This window comes from Protomyctophum parallelum (assembly GCF_964188405.1).
Source record: "Protomyctophum parallelum genome assembly, chromosome: 2".
Classification (NCBI taxonomy): Eukaryota; Metazoa; Chordata; class Actinopteri; order Myctophiformes; family Myctophidae; genus Protomyctophum; species Protomyctophum parallelum.
Window position 1 is genome coordinate 35,263,614 of NC_139699.1, and position 21,779 is coordinate 35,285,392.

The following is a 21,779-nucleotide window of genomic DNA, read 5'->3' on the forward strand; positions in this document are numbered from 1 at the left end:
ACATAAAGAGACAATATGACGTAATGAGTTACAAAATTATGTACGTTTTCCCTTCATTGTCAATGGTGTTTATTAAACAAACATTGAACTAAAGACAAACATTAAACCTGTATACAGGGTTAGAGGGGTTAGCGCCCCTCAAAAATATACATTGTAATATAATATATAAATGAATCATAAAATACATGAGCCAACACAGCCATCTACCAGTAGATTTTAGAGCACTTTGTGTTTCCGTATGTTGACAAGCTTTATGGAGATGCTGATTTCCTTTTCCAGCAAGAATTGGCACCTGCCCACAGTGCCAAAATTACTAGCAGGCTAACTGGTGTACTGACCATGGTATTATACTGCGTTTGCCAACTAGCCTGACCTGAACGCCATAAAACACCAGACCCAAGAGGCAGATGAGCTACAGGCCACCTCAACAGTGCCACAGTCTGATGGATGGCCTCCATGGAGGCCACTAATTACTTGGCCACTAATTACTCAGCGTAAGTGGTGTGGCCCACACCACTTACGCCAAGTAATTAGTTCAAAGGAGCCCAGACCAAACACCAAATATTGAGTAGCAGAAATTAACAAGATTAAAACAAAAAAAGGTTTGAAATATTTAGCTTTATGCACAGTGAATCTAGAATATATATATAATATTATATACATAATTGTGTGTGTGTATACCTACAGTCTATGGTGTATACACACACACACGCACGCACGTGTGTGCGCACACGCACGCTGATTTCAGATTAGGCCTTTTCAAAGAAATAGTCCATTCCTCCTTTGTACTTAATGAACCTTTTTATCTGTATTAGTGGTGGAGTGGTTAAAGGTAAGGATAGCTAATGAGACCTTCAGCGGTGTAATAATTTACCAGCGACATCAGAGAGGGTAGCGGTCTTGTCGCAGGTGACATAGTCGTTGTAGAAGTTCACCATGACGATGCCGTTCTTTTCACTCTGCAGAGACATGTTTGTGAGAATCCTTTAAATTAATTTAATTTAAGCCAATGTTCATGCAACCACTTTCAGATGCTCCAAAGCCTGCAGTTCCCATGACATGATACTATTAACCCATTTCGGGCAGGAACCCCTTTTGGTGTTAGCATTATGCTTTAGCTATTGAGAAATAGCAGATCTACAAGCTCATAGCGCGCCACAGAGTGGCACGCTATGGGCTTGTAGGTCTGCTATTTTTGAAAAATCGAAGAACGACTGACATAGAAACATAGCTTTTTCAGAAAACTGTCAGGATGTAGAAGACACTTTTAGAATCTGATCTCAGGTCAAAATTGGTGAAGCCAATATCCATGCAACCACTTTTAGATGCCCCGAAGGCTCGATCAAGTTCCCATGACACGATACTATTAAACCAGACTCATTTAGGGAGAAAATGAGACCCTGAGTGTTCAAGATCCTTCAAGTTTTTCTTTTCAAGCAAATGTAGCATTACCACAATATAGAAATACTCATCAAAATGCTCAAATCTGTCAGAATTTGTCAAACTTAAAAAAAAAAAACAATCTCATAAACATGACACGCGAGTCTGCGACACATTGTGAGCTTGTAGATCAGCTATCTTTGAATAGCCGATGTATAATGTAGGATTGAATTAATGTTAATTAATGTTGCGGCGAAAATAATTTGCATACACAACGTCCCCACCACATCAGGACATTGTGGTACTGCAGTTAAAAACTGCTTTAGAACCCAGACAGAAATGACATGGAGTGGTTATATCAGAGTGGTGATTTAGGCTCAAACCATTAGAAATATGTTTGAGGCACATAAACAATATGATATTAAATGTTAAAAACAGATTTAAAATGCATGTTGTATAGTTCCTTTAAATAACAGTTGTTGACGGATTGGCCTACTGGCGGTGTGCACAAACATTTTGCCACTGATAGGACAACAGAAAAAAACACACTTGCACACACTTGCACACACACACACACACACACACACACACACACACACACACACACACACACACACACACACACACACACACACACACACACACACCTATCAGCTGTCAGAGATAACAAGCAACAGTTGAAGGACGTTCCACATCCAGGTTGAATGGATGTGCACAAGGAGAGGGCTCTGAGAGTATCAATATTGTATTGTGGTGGACATTTTCAGACTTGACTCTCCCTCCCAGATTATGTTGGACTGTGTTATGTAAAATAATATTCTGAAAAGGCTGGATGTTTTCCCAAGGTGAATTCAGTGGCACCAATATTATTCATCTTGAAGCATAATAAACTCAGTCCGACGTCCATATATCCAATTTGGTTTTACCATTAAGTATTTCTTTTTTCATCCTGCACTGCACATGTGCATTCAATTGGACTGTATGTTTATTTCAGTGCGGCAAAGTTCAGTCTAGAGACCCCTCCAGGGGTCTTTGAGGTTCTAGGTGGTCCCCAGCTAAATCATTGATCATTAGGACCCAAATGGACCCCTATAGGTCTGTAACAACATGTACAAATGAACCTCACAGGTCCATTTGGTTCCATTTGTCCAGTTGCAGAGTAATGAGGGACTGTGGCCTATATGGGCCTGATGCATACCAAACTTAGCCTGGTGGAACAACATTTGCTGAACTCAATACTGCCGCAATCTGGCAGTCAGGTTTATATTATTATATACCAAACTGGGGGTCCCTGATTATGAGAACCACTGATTTACACATGCTCACATTAGTCTCCTCTCCTCTCCCTTTCCCCTCACTTACCACTTTCCTCAGGATTTCATCAGGTACGTTCCTCTTGTGCGGACAGACAGCATAGGCAGACGAATGGCTGAAGATGACTGGAGCCGTGGACATGTTCAGCACCTGGTTCATCACCTTCACTGTCACATGGGCCAGGTCAATCAGCATCCCAAGGCGGTTCATTTCCTTGACCAGTTGCTATTGTTGTAGGCAAGCAGGGTGACACAGACAGTATATATTGTTATTAACCACATGAACCCAACATCCCTAGTCAGGGGATACCAGTCAACACAGTATATAGGTGTAGTGGATCATTCATAATTCAATAATTCATAGACCATCCTCATTATATGTCTGACTGTGTGATAGCACTGAGGAAACTGTTGCGCCTTTCTTCGTCCTTTTTTTTCTCTCTTCAAACTTAACTACGGTAGCGGTGGTCTCAAAAACATAAGGAAAACTTTGACTGGAAAAGACTCGCTCACCGTATAGAAAAAGAAAGTGAAACTGTGTGATAGTTCATGTATTTCATGGTCATGATCATCAGTTTAGCCATGTTGAAGGACATTCAGACAGTTGGAGACTGAAACTACGGTGCGGTGATTCTAGCTGGAAATTGGTGGAATAAAGTAAGGTGGGGTGATACACTTTTAAGCCGGTAATCTATACTGTATGTTTTCGTCACAATGCGACACCTTGTGAGCTTGTAGTTTTGAGATTTTGAGAATTTTTGTAAAGCAAATTCTCTGGTACAAATTTGAATGAGCAAAGGCATCTTGTAGTTGAGTAATATTAGAGTATCTATACTTTGACTCAAGTACTGGGGTTGACTACTTTATCCACCACTGGATATTCTATATAAGGATATGAAATTAAAGTTATTTTCCCAAACTTGTTTTAACTAACCTTCCCAAATGGAGACAGTCCATTGTGTTCAGATACCTCTGAACCAGTATCAACAAGCCAGTTATCGGCCCTGAGGGATAGATAGATAGATAGATAGATAGATAGATAGATAGATAGACAGACAGACAGACAGACAGACAGACAGACAGACAGACAGACAGACAGACAGACAGACAGACAGACAGACAGACAGACAGACAGACAGACAGACAGACAGACAGACAGACAGACAGACAGACAGACAGACAGACAGACAGACAGAGAGAGAGAGAGAGAGAGAGAGAGAGAGAGTAGATAGATAGATAGATAGATAGATAGATAGATAGATAGATAGATAGATAGATAGATAGATAGATAGATAGATAGATAGATAGATAGATAGATAGATAGATAGATAGATAGATAGATAGATAGATAGATAGATAGATAGATAGATAGATAGATAGATAGATAGATAGATAGATAGAAAGAAAGATAGATAGATAGATAGATAGATAGATAGATAGATAGATAGATAGATAGATAGATAGATAGATAGATAGATAGATAGATAGATAGATAGATAGATAGATAGATAGATAGATAGATAGATAGATAGATAGATAGATAGATAGATAGATAGATAGATAGATAGATAGATAGATAGATAGATAGATAGATAGATAGATAGATAGATAGATAGATAGATAGATAGAGGTAAGTGATTGACCAAGGTTCCACAGAACAACAAGCAGTTGCATATATCTTCCTGGGAAAAGAAATCAATGTTGTTGTCCCTCAGTCCTGGAAACACATGGATTGCCTGCTATAGCAAAATTGCAGATAAGCCAAAAAAAAGAAAATTCAGCCATGCAGATGAATCTAACTTCTGACTCAAATGTTGGTAGTGATGTTGCACGTTGTTGTTTTGGCATGTTGGCTACTCCAGGTGTTAGGTACTTCCACACGATTTGACTACACATCATAATAATCTCAGCAGGAATCCGCAACAAAAGAGGCAGTTTGACCAGCCACTCAATAAAAGTGCACACAGACATGGCCCGAGGCTGAATGAGTGTGTGTGTGTGTGTGTGTGTGTGTGTGTGTGTGTGTGTGTGTGTGTGTGTGTGTGTGTGTGTGTGTGTGTGTGTGTGTGTGTGTGTGTGTGCATGTGAGAGAGAGAGAGAGAGATATTGCTTTGTCCTACCATGGTGTGTTACAGGAGTGTGTGAGGGTGAGGTAGCGGACTCCCAGGTGGTACATGACACGCAGGGTGGCCAGGCTGCTGTCCAGAGAGTGACCTCCTTCCACTCCAATCAGACTGGCTGTCTTGTTTTGACGGAAGGCCTCCCTGATGTCTGTGGAGGAGTACAGACACTAAAGCAACCATACATGAAGCAGCTGGCTGGGGAACTGAGATCAAAGTAGCATTAGCACTGTGGTGGATAGCAAAAGTACTGTACATAAGTAGAGTATCTGTACTTTGCTTGAGTGTTTGCATTTTTGGATACTTTCTGTGACTTTCACGCTGCTACATTTCAAAGACAAAATGTAATTTGACATTTCCAAGAAGGGAAAAGGTACATTATGAATGAACCAGTTAATCTGTATTTAAAATATAGTGAAATAGCAGTAGAAATCTACAAACTACAAGCAATAGAAATCTACAAGCTCAGAACGCATTGTGATGGGACACATTTGTGAACTTGTAGATCTGCTATTTTCACTATTATTGGTATTCGTTGAAGATTTCTGGGATAAGTACTGGAGTACTCCTGTATTTTAACTCGAGTACAAATTTGACAGAGCCGCTTTCACTTTCACCATATACCACTGGGGTTGAGTACTTTGTCCATCACTGGCAGTCTCACCTTGGCTGCTGGTAGCAAACATGAATGTCTCCGGGTATTTATGACACATCCTGTGGACAACATCGATCTGTTCCAGAGTCTGCCTGACAGCGTCTTTATACTGACTGTCACATGGGACATAGGCAGACCAGAACTAAAAGAGGACACAAGGCAATACAATGTTTAGTATGTCTCTCAAGCCAGACACACTCTTCCACTGTCTTCACCTTGCAAAAGTTGCGACAGGAAGCAGTAAACTAGTTTGTCATTTCTGTTCATGGAAATATATTTAAAAATATACATCCACTTTATTTTTTAAATAATTTTCAGCACACTGATGTATAGACTTTTTGGCACAACCATTTGAAAATCCAGTGAGCTAACACTCTGTCTTGAGAGAGTAGGCCTACAGTAGTATCTTCAGAATGAGCAGAGGTTAAGCATGTACATTTGTGATACAATACACAGTAAAACCCTGCATTTATTTAAGAGTGTACAAATGTAACCAAGTGGACCTGTGAGGGTCCATCTAAGAAGATGACATGCGCGGCCCGAACCACAAGTTTGGTTACATTTGAACACTCCCAGTTACAAATGTATAAATGAACACTAAGGATTTTACAGTGATAAGCTTTATTTGCTAGTTTTGTAAATGTTATGTCATGCTTTATATAGTATATAGTATATAGTATAGGGCACAGCTTTCCCAATAACCAAAATGCTGTCAGATCACAGAACGCCTGGATGAATGGGGCCAAGAAAGATACACTCATTCAGATCAGATGACAAGGGAGTGTACTGTCATGGTAATTCCACTGCATGCTTCTAATATTTGTCATGAGTGAGAGTAATCACAATCACAGATTAATATACAAATCTGGTTTCATGTTTGCAAGAATTGGAGAGCATGCCTTGACGCCTCTGATTGTCTCACATTGGAAAGTTACATACTTTATTAGATCTCACATTCTTGCACATATGCACACATGGCATCAACGCATGGTGTTGTGTGCTGGCACACTACACACTGTCTTTCTTTTATCTGTATTGTACTGTGTTTTTGTATGGACGTTTAGTGTTGGGTGCTTGCACATATGCACACATGGCATCAACGCATGGTGTTGTGTGCAGGCATACTACACTCTGTCTTTCTTTTATCATTCATTTTTTAAGAGCCTGCCCAGGGACTACAGATGAAATTTAGCTTTGGCTAACTCTGTCCCATTTACATTGAGGTGAAAACTGACATGTTGTTTAATGAGCTTTGTCCCTGTCAAATAAATAAGTAAACAAATAAATAGCCACTTGAGAGATCTCTACCTATCTGGTGACCGTGACATCTAATTTCAATGTAGGGGCTTAACCTGAGTGGAACAATTAGATTTTGTTTTAAATAATTGCATTGCAGGACCAATGCAAAGACTTTAGAGTGGTGCTTCATAGTGGGATGGTATCCAGGATTGGATTTATAATAGCACTGGTTGTCTCTGCCCTTCAAGCCCATAAATTGGATTTTAATGTCCCTAGACATAGCCTATCGGTAAGTGGATTTCTCTGATCGTCTGACTACACAAGAGTATATTAGACGGGCTAGGCCTTTCACAAACACCTGTCTTCACCGTCATCCGGCCTGCTGAATGCCTGAATTGTAAATTGTTATAATTGGCGAGAGAATATGTTATTAAAGGGCTCATGAGATTATCCGGGACAGTACACACCACACCCCAGTCCATGGACATTGTGATCTCTTGCATTCTGGCAAGTGTTATAGGAGGATGTACTGACCACACCGCCAGACTAGAGAATAACTTATTTCCCCCGAGCAGTCTACTGCTCATTCTAAGCTCTTTCAGCTTTGAAAATAACTCAACTCAGACTAGATAAACATATTGGGGTGCCTTTAGATGAAAAAAGGACAAATCATACAGACAGTATATCACAATATAACATTCTACCTCGGCATACTGCGTCTACTGCGCATGTGTGTGTGTGTGTGTGTGTGTGTGTGTGTGTGTGTGTGTGTGTGTGCGCGTACCTGTGCCCCCAGCCGCCCCTCCTTGATCTTGGGAATGTTAGTGTGTGTATTGTTGAGTGTGTTCAGATCCACTTTGTTCAGCTGGTTATTGAACTGCTTCCTTAACTGCCACGGCAGGTCATTATGGCTGAACAATCAGAAGGCAAAGGGCACACACACTTATATTATGCATTGTAGAGCTCATCTCCTTTACAGGCTCATCATAACATAAACACAAACACAGACTTCTCACATTCTGCCTGGTCAGCGCGGCAAATGACTTACAGCTGTTGCTTTTATTGCGGAATGTGACCGTTTACTGGCTGCTGCTTAGTGCACACAGCACGTTGTTGGTATCATTGCTGAAACCTCTTAACTTTTTATGTTGTTTCGTAAATGAATGTCTTACTTTGTCATATTACAGTGTCACACAAAAGTAGCAAAGATCAGAATGTGTCACGATGTGGTTTCGAGCTTGTAGATCTGCTATATTTTGGCTACTTTTTCATTTGAATCCTGAAAATGATCAGTTTTGGACACATGAGGTTTCCACCCGACAGCAACGACATAAACTGTAACTTAACATTGTGCAAAATGACAGTAGACTGAAAATGTCTTGATTACCGGTAAATTGTTTACCCAAAAGGGTGGTACATTACTGTTAACATTGCATTTATTTCCTCTAGCATCAGTCTTAGCCACTTGAACCATATACAAGTGTCCCTATACAACATGAACATTTGGCAAACATAGCATATCTACAAGATCACAAAGTATATAAATATTTGTTGTATAAGGAAGGAGGGGGCCTAGTATAGACCCCTTCATGGGGTCTCCGGGCAAACTCAGCATAAAAGGGTTTAAGTTGTTAGGAGTCACTTACCCATCGATGAGCGGCGTCTCAGACATGAGCTGTAGAGCCCTGGTCATGTATGTGTCCTCGGCTGAGAGCTGTGGGAGGATGCATGATATGACACACAACACCCTATACACATGTACAACTCCTGGCAACATTTCTCGCTCCTTACTAGTGCACCTTTAATGAAGATACTTTCCTCTCCACTCCTTAACCACTGGTACAATTCCGACAAAAGCACAGGCAACGCTATGTGACCTTGACTTGACCTCTAACCTCTAAGGTATCTGGAGAAACTTTTCTGCAACTGCCTCAAAGTTGTGGCTGCTCCCTCTCCACCGTTGACTGTCTGTTCCAACCTTTTACAAATGTTTGTATTCTCCCTGAACTCCTCTCTGTCTCCTCTTCCAGAATTCTTGTGGGTTTTAGCTGGTGTCTATTGCTCCTCCTCCCTTATCACTCTTTATATATTTTCCAGTCATAAATCTGGTAGTTTATGCTGTAACTAACACGTGGGTTAATGTGTAAAGTTCCTGATGACCGGCTTGCTAAGCAGACCCATAGTCCTTACTTCCTTACTAAAGATTTGATGTGTCATTCCTGTGGTCTCATCACACTGCCTACAAGCTTGAGGCAGGGTCTCCTCATGTCTTCCCAAATTCCGGTTCGCTTTTGCTGTCAAGGCTCCTCAGCTTTTATTGCCTGAGCTTCTCAAACTATAGTAAACGCAGTACAGTACGTACTATCTTTTAAATCTCTTCACTTTTATAAAGACTTATAATCCCTTTGTTTCCTCTCCTTGTTTTATTGTTTTATTATTTACAATATGTCCTTTCTTTTGTTTCCTCCTGGCCAGATCTTAATCTATTTTATGGAGTTGGAACAACAGATGTTCAGGAAGAGGAGAAACGCCCTCCACGTCAATCTATACCTGTCCCCATTTAAACTCTCTTCTCTCTTCTCAGGTTGATGCTGGGGGTTATCGTCCATGCGCACCGTAAGACGAACGCCTTACGACGAACGCCATACGACGAGTGCCATGCGACCTCCTCCCCAAAGACTCCAGGGTCGGCGACCCCCCCCTGGAACCTACACATCTGCATCCTTCCTGGTATCCTTCCTTCATCCCTCCATTTCTTCACTGTCAATAAATCACTTAAAATGGTGTGTTTATTCCAACTAGTGAAATGACATATCTTCTTTGTAGTTGTATTGTGTCTTTTAATCTGTTCTGTGATCTTTGTCATGTTTATAATTATCATTACCTCTTCCAAAAGAGTTATCTAAAGCCAAAGGGTCACCATGCAACTCATTGGGTCCAAACGGTTGCAAGGAGTTAACGCTAAAACAGTCTCGACCCTGTGGTTTGGGCCATTGAATTCCATGCGTTGAATCAGTAGGGTCAACATGGGTCAACGTGGGTCAACGTGCAACAAGACATATCACACCGCAGGGACAACGCTAAAACCGCCTTGACCCTTTGGTGCGGGTTGGGCTTTAGCGATATCTCTAAAAGTTATGGACAGATTGGCACAAAATCTAGTGCCAGAACTGCTTATTGGGGCTAAACTAAATTGAAACGTTACATCACAGAACTTTGCGAAAAGGTTTGTCATGGTTATAGGAAGATGAAACATGTTCATGCTGATTGTCCAAAAGGGTGTGGGTGTGGCACTGGTAGTGGCCCATCACAAAAAGGTGCATAACTTCTGAAAGGATTCATGCAAGACCAACCATGGAACTTTAACTTCTGAAAGAATTCATGCCAGTGGCGGAAGGTTAATTCCTATAACGACAGTGGGTGCCCACCCACATTTGTTTGGTACTTTATTTACAGTTTGCTAATAAACACAGTGGTGTGCTTTCAGTTCACAACGAACACATTAAATTGTTTCAGTATCTTGTTTCAACAATAAAATTGTTTCAGCCATAAGCAGCGGGTGGATTTTATCTTTTAGGTAGGCTAGAATTGCGTGGGACGACGACGCCGATGATTTATTTATTTATTTCCCCCAGATGGTCTATCAATGTCATGATTTGACCAATTTATTACCAATCTCGTACACCATTGCTCACGAAAGCAAGATCCTTGACCCAATTACAGCCACTGCATCTTATTACTTACCAAGTAGTAAAAGTAAAAGTATATTAGCCTTTATATTATTTTATCATATTTATATTATGGATTTCCTGACGCCACATTCAGATTCTTGTTGACTCCTTGTTCGGTCTCCATGCTGTCTGCCTCCAGCCCCAAACTCGCAATCAGAGGTCTATTTAGATTTTAGTTTACATGCAGCTGCTTCGATATCAGTGTGGCCTTGGCCTAGTGGAAGTGCAGAGAAAGAATGTTATCAACAGGCTGCCATAGCAACGCCAGCCTAGGTGCTTTCCCGGCTCCAATGGCCATCAATGTGCGGAACAGAGGAGATTAATTCTACGTCACGATACGATTTCTTGTTTATTACAACACGAAATCACAACCAAGTTCACTGCCTGTCTTATCTGCAGCTTAAGGCTACTTTTACGTTTGGTGATAAAGACACGTAGCCTACATTTCACACAGTCCAATTTGAAATGGCTTCCTGAGTAACTAATAGAATCAGTATACTGTAGTATAGTATTAAAAAGTAGGAAATTATACTGTAAGTATAAAGTAGGTCACTTCAGGTGTTCACATTGTGATCATTTGATCATCTGTTGCACAGACAAGTTAGATCACCAAAATATAGATTGCAGACGCTCTTCTACATCATCTCATTCCGTCCAATCACAATTTGCGTCTTCAATGTTTGTGTTTATACACTTTTGTCTTCAATGTTTGTGTTTACACACTTTTGTCTTCAATGTTTGTGTTTTCACAGACCCTCAAAGCTGGACATAGGAGGGGCAATCAATATGTTACTCAGGGCATCACTTAAACTTAAACATCCATATTATACAAGTAGTTTTTCTGTTATTTGCCGATGGGATTCTCAGATTGTGATGTGTGTAATGTCAGGGTCTGTCTCTCCACAGACCATGTCAGCCCTGGCCACTCCCACTTTCCTTTCCACACTGCAATCCCATTTACTCACCTGTCTCCAACTCCCTCGTCATCCCACCTGTGAACACTTCTACAATCAGCCTGCCGCATATATATATATATATATATATATATACTGGACTCATTGCAAACCACCTTTGTCAGTTCATAGTTTGTTGTTGCCGATGCATGATCTTTCCTGTGTTGACTTCTTGTCATTCCGACGTTTCCTGATTCTACTGAAGTATGAGATGTATTCCTGATTCCTGCGTTCTGCTCCAGTGTATGACTTTAGCCTTGATTTTCCGGAGTTCAACTTCAGTGTAAGATTTTTCTTCATTACTTCAATACTTTTGAAATCTGCCCTTGTTTGCTGTGACTCTGCATATGGGTTCAACTCTCTCTGCATCATGACATTACTGCTGTAAAATTATATTCACACAATGTCTGAATCATAGCCCTACTTATATTTCAATGTATCCCAGTGAGAATTCCACTTTAGTTACATCTCAAATCATTAGCATTGAATAAATACAATTCATTGTATTGAAATAAATGCACACACACACACACACACACACTTTTTTGTCCTCTTCTCATTCACGGTTCACATTGCAATAATAACTTTATCCCTGAAGTTAACAGAGGAAAAGAGACATTCAAGGAGTTTGGTGAAGACAGTTCCTGTCAATGCCATGTACATAATCCTTACAGGTGAGCTAGTCTGTCAGTGTTTTATTTATTCATAATTTAAGCTTTAGCCACAAACGTCCTATCCTGCAGTTTCCTGAAGCATTCAGCAGCACGCTATAGAAATTATTCTAGCGAACCATGGCATATAGCTATAGTAGATGGACTCTCGCCTTGGACAGTGTACTGTATGTCATCCACCTGAAGCCAGGTTATGCTTTATTGAAAGGGACGAAGTCGGCTGTCATGCACTGCATTGCTCTAGTTACTAGAGCAATGCAGTGCATGACAGCTGACCTCGTCCCTTTCAAGTTCATGTAATACTGTTCATGTCATAATGCTGCTACTATAAGCATCATTATGCTTATACACACACAGCAACGTGAACATCTGTTTCATTCTCCAATAAAATGCAGATTATATCTGAAATTATAATCAAATATGTGTTGCTGTTAGCAGGACATTCACTGCAGGGGTGTTTCCTGGGGGCAGGAGAGAGGATGTGACCCGTGTGCCAGAAAGGATCAAAGCCACGCACAATGCAGACCTCGAGGAAAACACTGAACTCATGGCCGCAAGTGGCTGTTCTCGGGCACGTGTGCACGCATGCACACACACGTCCCATTCTTGTGAATACGATATCTCATTTTGTACAAACATCCACTTGGACTCAAGGATGCGTTGATCACAGTGGTCAAAGGCCTTTTTGGGTATATGTTAAGCATTACAGAACATTCACACAAATGGTTTAATAGAATAAAATGACAACATTTATATTTTGTTGGTCAAAGTTGACAGTGAATTTACGTTCCATCCCTTTCTTGTGAGCACGATATCTCAGGAGTGCCTGCAGAGAATTTCATTACATCTGACTCAAACATCCACTTGACTCTAGGAAGAACAATGTGTGTGCATGCGCATGTGTGTGTGTCTTGTTTACTGTGAATCGCTTTGGATTAAGAGTCTGATAAATGCCTAAATTGTCATTTGTAAATTGTGTAGCATGTGCATGTGTGTATGTGCGTACAGTATTTGTGTGTGTGTGCGTGCGTGCGTGCATGCATGTGAGCAGTGAACACGTGTACATGCACACGTTCACACACTCCAAGCTATTTGGGATGGGGGTGTAGCGGGGAAGTGGAGCCTGAATCATCTGGAGTGAGATAGAGTGAGATAGAGGGAGGGAGAGAGAGAGAATGAGAGCGAGAGATAGAGAGAATGAGAGAGAGAGAGAATGAGAGCGAGAGAGAGAGAGAGAGAGAGGGAGAGAGAGAGAGAATGAGAGTGGGGAAAGTGGAAAGCGAAGGACAGTGAGGTGGAAAACGGAATCAGAGTGATGAAGAACTAAGGTGTGACGACTAGGCTTTAACATGGGGTTGTGTTGTCTTTAGCTGTGTGTGTGTGTGTGTGTGTGTGTGTGTGTGTGCACTTACAGTATCTCCTCTACGCTCTATTCATAATAGAATTTGCAGACAAGGACAGTTCTATAGTGTCATACTGGATTGCTTTTTCATTCTCCACAGTGGCTCATCTTGAACTGTGACCATGCTGGTAAGCACTTTCTAAATGGAACTGGTTGTTTGTTTACATTATATTTATTTTATCATGCAGCAACCTTTGTAAATAGGTTGGTAGTAAAGCTGATGATGATGACTCTGAGTCTGAACATAGTAACATTCAGGGGGGGTGAAAGAAGAAAAATGCTTCTATTCACACACAGCACCCCCATCTGAAAAGGTTTTTTTTGCTATAGTCTGTTTTTTTGCCCTAGAAGAGAAGAATATCAAAATCATTCAACATTTTCCAAACATTTGCGATATTTCTAAAACATATTCTAAAATAGCATCTGCTATTTTTTAATAGCCAACTTATAAATGGATAAAGTTGTTAAAATTGTGACATTACTAACAAATTTAGCTGTGTGCCCCCTGGGGGTCCCTGAACAGCTGAAGATTTTCAGATAGGGGTCTGTGTGAAGAAATATATATCAATTTTCTAAGACCTCGTTCCTCCATCACTCAATGAGCCAGCCTTTTTATTGAACATGCATCAGCATGATAGATAATAATTTAGAGTACACTTAACGGTAACTTTAAACATCAGGGACAGACAGACAGTGAGACAGGGACAATTTTCTATTATCAGTAAATAACGATAGCCTATATATAACATGTTTGTGTGCCTACACTACCACCTTTATTATGGAAACCTTGGATCTCTTTTTGGGCGTGCTAATGTAGAGACTGTCTTTGTGGAACTCCCATCTTGTTTTAAAATATGCATAAGCGGTAACCTGTTGCCTGTTAGACTGCAGATGTTATTTAACTTTGATGTGTGTTAAAGAGTTATTCAAGGTCAGGGATATTAATGTAATTGAAATGGAAAGCAATCATTATTTCTCCACACTTGACTGCAGTGCTGCACCTGATGATCTGCGTGTCATGATGAATAAACCTGTTCTCAACCGAAGGGTTGTACAATGTACCTAAATAAATTATAGACCTTCCTGGTCTAAATTTAACCATTTAGCCGTGCTGACTTGCTCAATGTACTGTAATGCAAGCCTACCCTTCCCCAGTCTCTAGTGAGCTCATTAAATTCAGCCCTATAGTCATCTACTGTATCACACATTCATATTGGGATCAGATATGACGTGAAAGTTTAGAAATAGCCTATCTACAGTATCTATAAATGTGCCACGTCTCTGTACGTCTGTAATCCACGTAACTCGAGAACTGTTCGCCCCACAGACTTCAAATCTGACACACGTGTTCCACACCACCACAGGGAGTGCAGTGCCCGGTAAAAGCCTCTGCCCATGCAGGCTCCGGACAGGGCCCAAATCCAGATCGCCCCTATAGATCTCCATTGATTGATTGATTGATTGAGATATTTATTAACAGTTTGCAGAATTACAGTACATTTCAAGCACAACTCAATACAAAGACTGTTAACTGGGGAGTGCATGTAATTCAGACAGGGCATTAGCGTCTGCTCCCGTGCTTGCGGTTATGGTTAGGTTAGGAGATGAGGTGGGTTGTCATTTGTCGGACCAATGACTAGTCTGAACAACGTACTGCACCCCACTGTATATGTTTCTTTTCCCTTTTTACCTCCTTTATGATGAATTCCTGTTCTGTTCTTTGGCTATATAGAAGTGTCTATTTGTACGTCTCTAAATGTTTTGATGAATTGAACAAGGTGGACCCTCTTGTAAACAAGTGTAATGCTTTATTGGGTCGTCCACTCACAGTTAACAGGGGTGCAGTGGGGAAAAAGGGGTGAGGGGGATTCAGATTTTACGGGGGCCAGTTTCGAATTGCAGCCATCCTTAGGTGCCCTTTGAGAGCAGTTTTGAAGGAGTCAAGGGATTTGACTGTTGGTAGGGCATTCCACATTTTGGTGGCATAGGATGATAGGAGCGAAAATAATTTAGTCCCTTGTTTGTGCCAAATCTGGGTTGTACATGATTTGTTGCATTCCCTCTGGTGTTATGGGTGTGGACTTCGTTAACATTAAGGAAGTATTTAGTGATCATAAAATGATCATTTATCAATCGAGTGTAAAATCTGCCACAGATTCGAGTGCAGGTTTCGTAGTACACCCACGTCGCCACGGCATTTATAAAGTGATCGCAAACAGCTGATCCTTCCTTAATTTCATTCTGACGTTAATAAATGTCACGGCTGAATTTGATCTGGCACGCCCTATTAAATCTAGTCTCGCCCTCGTTTTTGCGACATGAACAACAGCAATACGTTTCGTGAAACCATGGTTACATGAAAAAATAGGTTTCTCCCGTGCCTTGCTGCCCGCCTCACCCCCCTCTCTCATACACACGCACAGCACGCACACGCAACTTGCAAGCCCAACTAACTGGTGTGTTGTTAAACAAATAAAGAACGAACACCTGCATGAATTAAATAAAGTTGTAGGCCTACCCTGTCTGTTTCCCTCTCACCTCGCTTGCCTTGCTGTCATGCACGCACGCACCTACATGACACATTAAATAAAGCTGTCTGTTTCTCCTCGCTTCGCTTCCCTTGCTGCCCGCCTCACCCCCCGCACGCACGCACGCACATATCGCTATTTTTCAAGCAACTTTCACTGTGTGTTGTTAGTTGTATATTACATTATTAAAGTATTTTTAATTTAATATACAACAAGATATATTAGTGAACGAAAACCTGAACCTGTGAACCATAATTAAATAACAAATAGGCACACACACGCTGCTGTTTTGCAGGTGCTCCTCCTGTCCTGTCTGTCTGTCTGTCTCTCGATCTCTATCACAGTGGTCCGTCCGTGACCAACTGACCATGCACGTTCGACAGTCTATTTAGATTGCCTCGCAGTCGTTAGTCACTGCAGTGGCCAGTCTGTCAACTGTCATTATATGAATGTGCAGCCAAAACCGTATATAGCCTCATGTGTGGCTGGTGGTGGGCTGGCTGGGTAATATACCTATATCTCCGATGCAGTTCCCACTTGCGCTGGCAGCCTGGCACGGTACATTTGGCATTCGAGTGACGCGTCGGTTTTATTAAACGAGGAGGAGATTGCATATACCGTAACTCCAGAAAGACATTGGCCTGCTGTAGATTTGGCTACAGTATACATTGACACGAAACAAGACAGGAACGCCCAAAAACGTCACAGCCGGTTTTTTAACAAGACAGGAACGCCCAAAAACATCACATCCGGTTTTTTACCCTGGGCAGAATTTTCTATGGCTGCCAATGCAACTTTTTCCAATCCTTAATCACATACGGACAAACATCCATGCCGATAATATCTAACTTGCGGAGGTAACGTGCCTTGTCCGCGGGCAACAGATCTTTCAACGTATGGCATTGCAAATACGTTTGATAATCGCTACTCTGCGCAATATTGTTTTGAAAATGCCGCAAATTGCATTGCAGTGAACGAGAGCAAATCACAAATCACAAATCTTACCCTGGGGGGTGGGCGGAGCCGCGGAGTCGCAGCTGACGCCCCTCCCTCCGCTCTGATGACGCGTTGTTATGTCAATGTATATAGGCTACCCATGCATGTTGGGAATCTCCGCAGCTGCATTGCACTATACACTATACAGCACAGACAGCCCAAATCCTTGTATGCGCTCATGCAAAACACTGTTTAAATGGCTTAAATCAAGCGCCATTTTAATTGTAAAGTTGGAAAGCTCCTACAAATTTCATATGACACAAAGACACATCTTGTAGGTCTATTCCTTTTTTCTTATTTTTTTCTTTTTACATGTAGTCCATATACATACAGTTTTATATTAACATTTTAGGAGTGAATAGGCTACATATGTTTCGATGCCTTTGGCAGCCTCTCAGCTGGTCAGACAATGCTGCTCCGCCGTTCTACGACAGAAAAACAGGTGAGGACAAAACGTACGACAGGTCCCGAGCAGACGTGGTTTAGGGTTAGGGTTGTCACGTTCAATTTCAAGCTTTGCCGGAAATGTTAAATGCCGAATATGTCGGCATATTGCGCCCATATTTTGGCGTACGCACGGTTGATAAATGAGGGCCTAAGCCCACATACTGTACAATAACCCCTTGGAGATTCTGGATTTGTCCAAGGTCAGAATGAGATCAATGACAGTTTGAGTAGAATCACACACTCTTGTGGGTTGGGTAATTAGCTGACTGACACTATGCAGATCACAGAACCGACTGAATGACTTAAACACAGGTGCTTCCTTACGATGCATGTCTTTTATTATAACCCATGCTGGTCAGGCGGTCTAAATACGGTGCCCACTAATACTGATTTAGCATTTTTTTAATTAATTCAACCAACACAGTTTCAATTTCATCATGTTGCAAGTCAGTACGAGTAATGTATTCAGTATCTTGGTGAATATACATGCACACACACCACCGTGTTTGTTTCTGTCATTTCTAATGACTGAGATATAAGGGTTTGAGGTCAGATGTAGACTCAGTTGCTGGCCAATATTGATGACATCAGGGATCTCCATATATGGGCTTAACTGCAACAGCAGGTCGGCGATTGATAATTGTTACTGTATGCAATCCTACGGGCTAGGGTGGCACCTGTCAGCAGGGAGTGTTGGGCAGGAAGATTAGGACAGAGTCTCTACGTCCTCCTGGTGGGGGCTCCTCATTTGCAGGCGAGTCAGTAACAATAGTCACAACACACAATGGGGAGGAAATAATTGGCATAATGACTAAATAGGGGAGAAAATGGTATGAAAACAAAAAATAATATCCACAAATGTCTGTATGGGTTGATGGCCCAACCAATCAGCTCACGGATGGAACAACATTCTCCATTTGTGACGCTGTACAAATATAAGTGGTAGGGGGGGGTACAACAGAACGGCTTTTGTTTACAGAGCAAGAGTTGACCAACTTAATAACTACCTAAATGCACAGTGTTGTTGCTGTGAATAAATCATCCAACAGATCCTCTGTGTACTCTATGGTAATGGTTAATGGGGACAATGGTACAATAGAGAGATGCATAAACATACGACATTTGCATAAATATTGTCAGTAGTTTTAATTAATGATTTACGCAGTATGCAAACAAAAACCCATTGTAGGTGTAAAAATGCCTTGATTATAGTACTGTGTTGCAACCGAATTCACTGCCTCTGTATACTTTTATGTCGTAATAGGACTATTTAACAATCCAGGTGGCAGTTTCCAGGAGCTTCTCCTAAGATACCTTGCCACCCACCCACCCATGCCAGGGAGAGACAACATTCCATGGGCCATGATGACTTCCTTGTTTGCCAACATCAGCATTTCAGGAAGTACCACACTTCTGCAGGACAAGGTTATTATAGTATTTTTATATATATATATATATATATATATATATATATATAATATATATAAAAATTCATACGTTTTGACTTTTGGTTTCATCTTTTTTTTAATGCATAGTTTCAGTTTGATTGATTGATTGATTGAAATATTTATTAACAGTTTGCAGAATTACAGTACATTTCAAGCAAAACTCAATACACCTTGTTCAATTCATCAAAACATTTACAGTAGACGTACAAATAGACACTTCTATATAGCCAAAGAACAGAACAGGAATTCATCATAGAGGAGGTAAAAAGGCATGCCTACAGTATATACAGTGAGGGGAAAAAGGGGTGGGGGATTCAGATTTCACAGGGATTTTATCAACCTGTTCATAGACTATTTGAAAAGTATCTTGCCACTAATAAATTAATGTACGAGTTCCAATCTGGCTTCAGAACATCCCACTCCACTGACACTGAGTTTCTATTAGTTTTATTAATCAGGGTAGAGATTCAAGGTCAGAAAAAATAGCCAATCAACGAGGCATTTTGAGTTTGTAGATCAGCTAATTTTGCTACTTTTCAAGACTAAAACGATATTAACTTTTTTGTTTTTAGTAACTTTTATGTTTTGTGTGAACCCTCGTTTTTGGTTCCAGTTACCGTCCCTAAAATGTTTTGTTAATTCTAGTTTTTGTTATTTCCGAAGTTTTAGTTATAGTTAACTATAATAATAAGCCTGCTGCAGGATACCACAGACCTGCTTCCATCTGCCCAGTCACTGGCTCCTCTCTGCAACGTGTGTTGCTGTGGCGTCGTCAGTCGTACCCTGGCAGTGGTGTTCATGGCCAGCCTGGCCTTCGCCATTGTGGTGGGAAATGTGGTCACCCTAACGGTCTTCATGCAAACAAGGCAATCCCGCACACCGCAGGGATACCTGAAAGGTAAACAATTTAACTTAATTTAAAGGGTCCATAATTTAATATGCATTAGATTAGGCCACATACCCCATTTGTTACCTTTTTTAATCTCCGGGACTCCAATCTACACTGTGTGTGTGTGTGTGTGTGTGTGTGTGTGTGTGTGTGTGTGTGTGTGTGTGTGTGTGTGTGCGTGTGTGTGCGCGAGCGTGCATGCGTAATACTGCGTATAGCCATAAATATCTGCTGATGATGTTGTCAGCAGGTACATTTCTGAGATATCCAGAGCCCACCTCAGTCAGAATGAGCTGGTAGAAATGAAGCATTATTAAGGACCATAAGGTTGTATCTTTTCAATGTCACTCCACCGCATTCTCTGTAATCAATTATGACATGACATGGGCAGTGAAAACGTTATTTAAATATATAAGTAATGCTCATGACATTTAATGAGGTTATAGGATCATTTCAGTTGGATTTAAGGTATTAAAGTTGTGGGAAGGGATCAAGTGGTTTATTCCACTGTGAATTTTAAAGTGTGAATGAACATACATTGTTTTGGAGGCTGATACATCTCTCTCTCGCCACTCTCCCACTCTTCACAGTATCCCTGGCCATAGCGGACATGATGGTGGGGGTTGTTGTGGTACCATTCTCTGTCTACACTGAGGTCACCCTGATGGTCACCAGCGCACCTCCAGTTTGGTACCAGAGCAGATATACTGGCTCCCCCTCCTCATTTGGAGGATTAGTGGGCCCTTGGCAGCCCTGCATGCTTATCGGCCTAGTATTTGCAGGCTGCACCTTCGTTTCCATCATCACCATCTTCCTAATGACAGTAGAGCGGTGTGTCGCCATCATGTGGCCGCTCCACAAGGACACCCTGGTGACACGGAGACGAACTTTACACCTCATACTTCTGTCCTGGGCTGCGAGCTTCCTGTTGGCTCTGGCGCCACTCATTTTCAGCAGCAGCTTTACTCTGGAATACAACGAGTGCAGCCGTATGTGCAACTACGCCCCACTGTGGTTCGGAGGGAAACTGCCACCCGACGCCAACATCATGCTACTGTTTCCCGCCTTTGACTTCACGCTGCTGGGTGGGACATTGGCTGTCAACATCTTGTCTTTCACCAGCATCCAACGCTACTCCCGCAAACGTAAGCTTCTCTCAGAAAGAAGCTCCCTTGATGGAGGGGGAGAAGGAGGTGGTCCTCAGACTCCTCATAGGCCTTCCTTTTCAGACATCAAAGCTGCCAAAACAATTGGCATTCTAACGTTTGCCTTCACAGCGTCCTTCTCCCCTATTGCAGTGTTTGTGGTGGGGAACGTGGTAGGATACACCTGGTGTAACTTTTCCTTCTTTGCCTTCTGGATCCTGACGGGAAACAGCTGCTGTAATGTCATAATTTACAGTGTCAGGGACCAGCGTTTTAGGAAGGGCGTGACCCTGCTCTTCCAGAGGGAACAGTCCCCCCAGCATGGAGAAAAGTTCAAGTCACACAGTCACACACATTTTGTATCTGGTAAAATGACTTCTTGCGCCATGACTTGACTTCTTATGAGTCTCCATGTTAGTTTATAAGGGGTGTTGGCTCGGTCAAAAGACCACAACATAAAGAAATGTGGATGAAAAAGTATTTATTTAAGTCTTATCTCTGTCAGTGATCTGTTACCTCAACTTCTATCCTATGTTCTTAATGATATTTCATCAAGGATAAAGACATAATATGTAACTGTATAAAATATCCGTCAGTTAATGCAGTGGTTCTCAACCTGTGGGTCAGATGACAGTGAAGTGACCATTTATTAAGGACTTTCAAGACCTTTTTAATACCTCGCATTGCGAGGCGTTGTGAGCTTGTAGGTCGGCTGTTTTCACAATATTTGGAAAAAAACCAAAATGTAATACCTTAACTGAACTCCTACAATTCCAAGTGCTTCTAGGGTGGGGGTCCCCAGTTCAAATGCAATTATTTTGGGGGTCCCAGCCTGAAAAGGTTGAGAACCACTGAGCCACAT

At 41.5% G+C, this 21,779-nt stretch overlaps 2 protein-coding genes across 2 annotated transcripts in view; one reads left to right on the plus strand and one right to left on the minus strand.

The window, feature by feature from the left end:
• Window positions 1-8,726, minus strand: part of dpep1 (dipeptidase 1) — a 29,666-nt gene extending 20,940 nt beyond the window's left edge. Inside the window, exons 1-7 of the mRNA XM_083759182.1 lie at window positions 8,354-8,726; window positions 7,492-7,618; window positions 5,478-5,610; window positions 4,814-4,964; window positions 3,628-3,697; window positions 2,743-2,919; window positions 875-959 (exon numbers count right to left, since the gene is read on the minus strand). Of these exons, the coding sequence (XP_083615308.1) occupies window positions 875-959; window positions 2,743-2,919; window positions 3,628-3,697; window positions 4,814-4,964; window positions 5,478-5,610; window positions 7,492-7,618; window positions 8,354-8,484 (874 nt within the window). The 5' untranslated portion in view covers window positions 8,485-8,726. The remainder of the gene's footprint in view (window positions 1-874; window positions 960-2,742; window positions 2,920-3,627; window positions 3,698-4,813; window positions 4,965-5,477; window positions 5,611-7,491; window positions 7,619-8,353) is intronic.
• A 10,033-nt stretch (window positions 8,727-18,759) lies between these two features.
• LOC310854605 (trace amine-associated receptor 8b) lies at window positions 18,760-21,312 on the plus strand (the record flags this gene model as incomplete). Its single annotated transcript, XM_083759280.1, has 3 exons — window positions 18,760-18,860; window positions 19,586-19,781; window positions 20,363-21,312. The coding sequence occupies exons 1-3, from the start codon at window positions 18,768-18,770 to the stop codon at window positions 21,310-21,312; spliced, it is 1,239 nt and encodes a 412-aa protein (XP_083615406.1). The 5' UTR covers window positions 18,760-18,767.
• Window positions 21,313-21,779: the final 467 nt, after the last annotated feature.